Consider the following 1,780-nt stretch of genomic DNA (forward strand, 5'->3'; position numbering starts at 1 on the left):
TGTGGTGCCATCATTTCAAAAATCAGACCTCTGGACACTGGATTAAAATCCAGAGAGCATATTTTATTTTCCAACCCCTGCTTAATGGCGGGGCTCTGGTGTTCGTCCTCTAACGCGCAGGGCAGTGACAGACTCCAACAAGGGTGTCATTAAATCAGGGTGGAATGTCACTAAACCAAGGTTTTGGCCTTTGGAGCAGGGCTCGGAAAAAATTATTCCGTACCAATACTATTCATATTTTTTGTACGGAATTATTAACTATTGAAATATATGACTATGTGATATTATTGCACAACGACACAATATATTGCTATTAATACTATAAGACGTATTATACTAGCCGTGGACGGTTTAGTCAATCGCCGGTGGTCCCATAACCGTAGTTGGATGGCTCAGAGCTTCACAACGCTTAGCCATCTAGACAGCAACCTTCGTACAAAATTTAAGCTCTAGGCCCTCAGTTCCAACTGCACTCTCTACTGTAAAACTCTTCCGAATGAGCACTACACGCAACAGCGACCTTTGCCGCTTCTTTTTCGCTGCTGACACAGACCACTATTTTGTCTGCAACTACTGTAACGCCCGGCTCAAGCACGTTGCAACTACACTTTAGAAGCGCTTGATCTTCCGTAGCGCAAAAGTACATAACGTGGCCGACAAAAGTATCACCCGACAACAAGTTTCGTCTTGCGAACTTTTATACCGCTTTTTTGCGCTCATCGGTGAAAGCCTCTATTAGAGGCTTTCAGAATACCAAGTAAGACGTTTCAGGATGCTTATATGATAAGACCAAAAAGAAGAAAGTCGGGCTTCATTTTCAATCTTCATTTTCATAAAACGAAGACAAAAGAAGGGTGATCATTTATGGGCATTCTGCCCAGCTCATGGTCAATCACTGCAGTCTGCCGAGATTGAAGAAGCAACAGCCACAACAGAATGAATTACAGCAACAAAATTTGCTTCACAATGCCCAACCTCTGTCACTAAACCATCTTTCAGGGACGAAACATTCTCTCATCAGTTCCTAGGCCCTTCAATAAGCCACTTGATGCCGTTGCCACGCTTGACATTCTCGAAAGCCTCCTTGGCTTCCTCGAACGGCACGGTCTCCGAGATCAGCTCCTTAACGCTCAGCCGCCCACTAGCAACCATCTCGAGTGCAAGCTGGTAGTCGCCTGCAGAGTACCGGAAGCTGCCGGTCACGTGTAGCTCCTTGCCGCACATGATGCCAATAGGGAACATGATGTCGGTCTTGCCCATGCCTCCCTGTGTGAACGTGCCACCGTTGCGTGCGACGTAGACGGCTGTCTGGATGCAGGGCTCCGCTCCACTCGCGTCGATCACGATATCGGCACCGTCGCCCAGTCCGCACTCGGCAATGATCTGCTCGGCCGATTCTTGAGGCGTCACACCCGACTTTCCAAGATACACGTGCGTCGCGCCGTGCTCCTTGGCCACCGCGAGACGTTTCTCATTGACGTCCACGCCGACGACTGTCGTGGCTCCGAACACGTACCGAGCCACTTTGCAGGTCAACAGACCCACGGGGCCGACACCAAACACCACGACTTTATGGCCCGGTGACACCTTGGCCAGACGGCAGAAGTGTACGGCCACAGCCGTGGGTTCGAGCATCGCTCCTTCTTGCATACTGACATTGGACGGCAGTTTGTAGCAGAAATCTTCGGGCATACGGTAGAACTTGGCCAGCGTGCCGTCGTACGGGGGCGTGGCCGCGAACGCCATGTCCGGACACAAGTTGTAGTTCCCCTCGAGGCAG

At 50.1% G+C, this 1,780-nt stretch overlaps 1 protein-coding gene across 1 annotated transcript; it reads right to left on the bottom strand.

Annotated features, from left to right (window-relative positions):
- Positions 1-1,017: 1,017 nt before the first annotated feature.
- Positions 1,018-1,746, bottom strand: PPTG_19813 (hypothetical protein; the record flags this gene model as incomplete). The annotated part of the gene is made up of 1 exon (XM_008918374.1): positions 1,018-1,746. The coding sequence occupies one exon, from the start codon at positions 1,744-1,746 to the stop codon at positions 1,018-1,020; it is 729 nt and encodes a 242-aa protein (XP_008916622.1).
- Between the last annotated feature and the right edge of the window lie 34 nt (positions 1,747-1,780).

Source organism: Phytophthora parasitica (assembly GCF_000247585.1).
Source record: "Phytophthora parasitica INRA-310 unplaced genomic scaffold supercont2.195, whole genome shotgun sequence".
In the NCBI taxonomy this organism is placed as follows: Eukaryota; Oomycota; class Peronosporomycetes; order Peronosporales; family Peronosporaceae; genus Phytophthora; species Phytophthora nicotianae.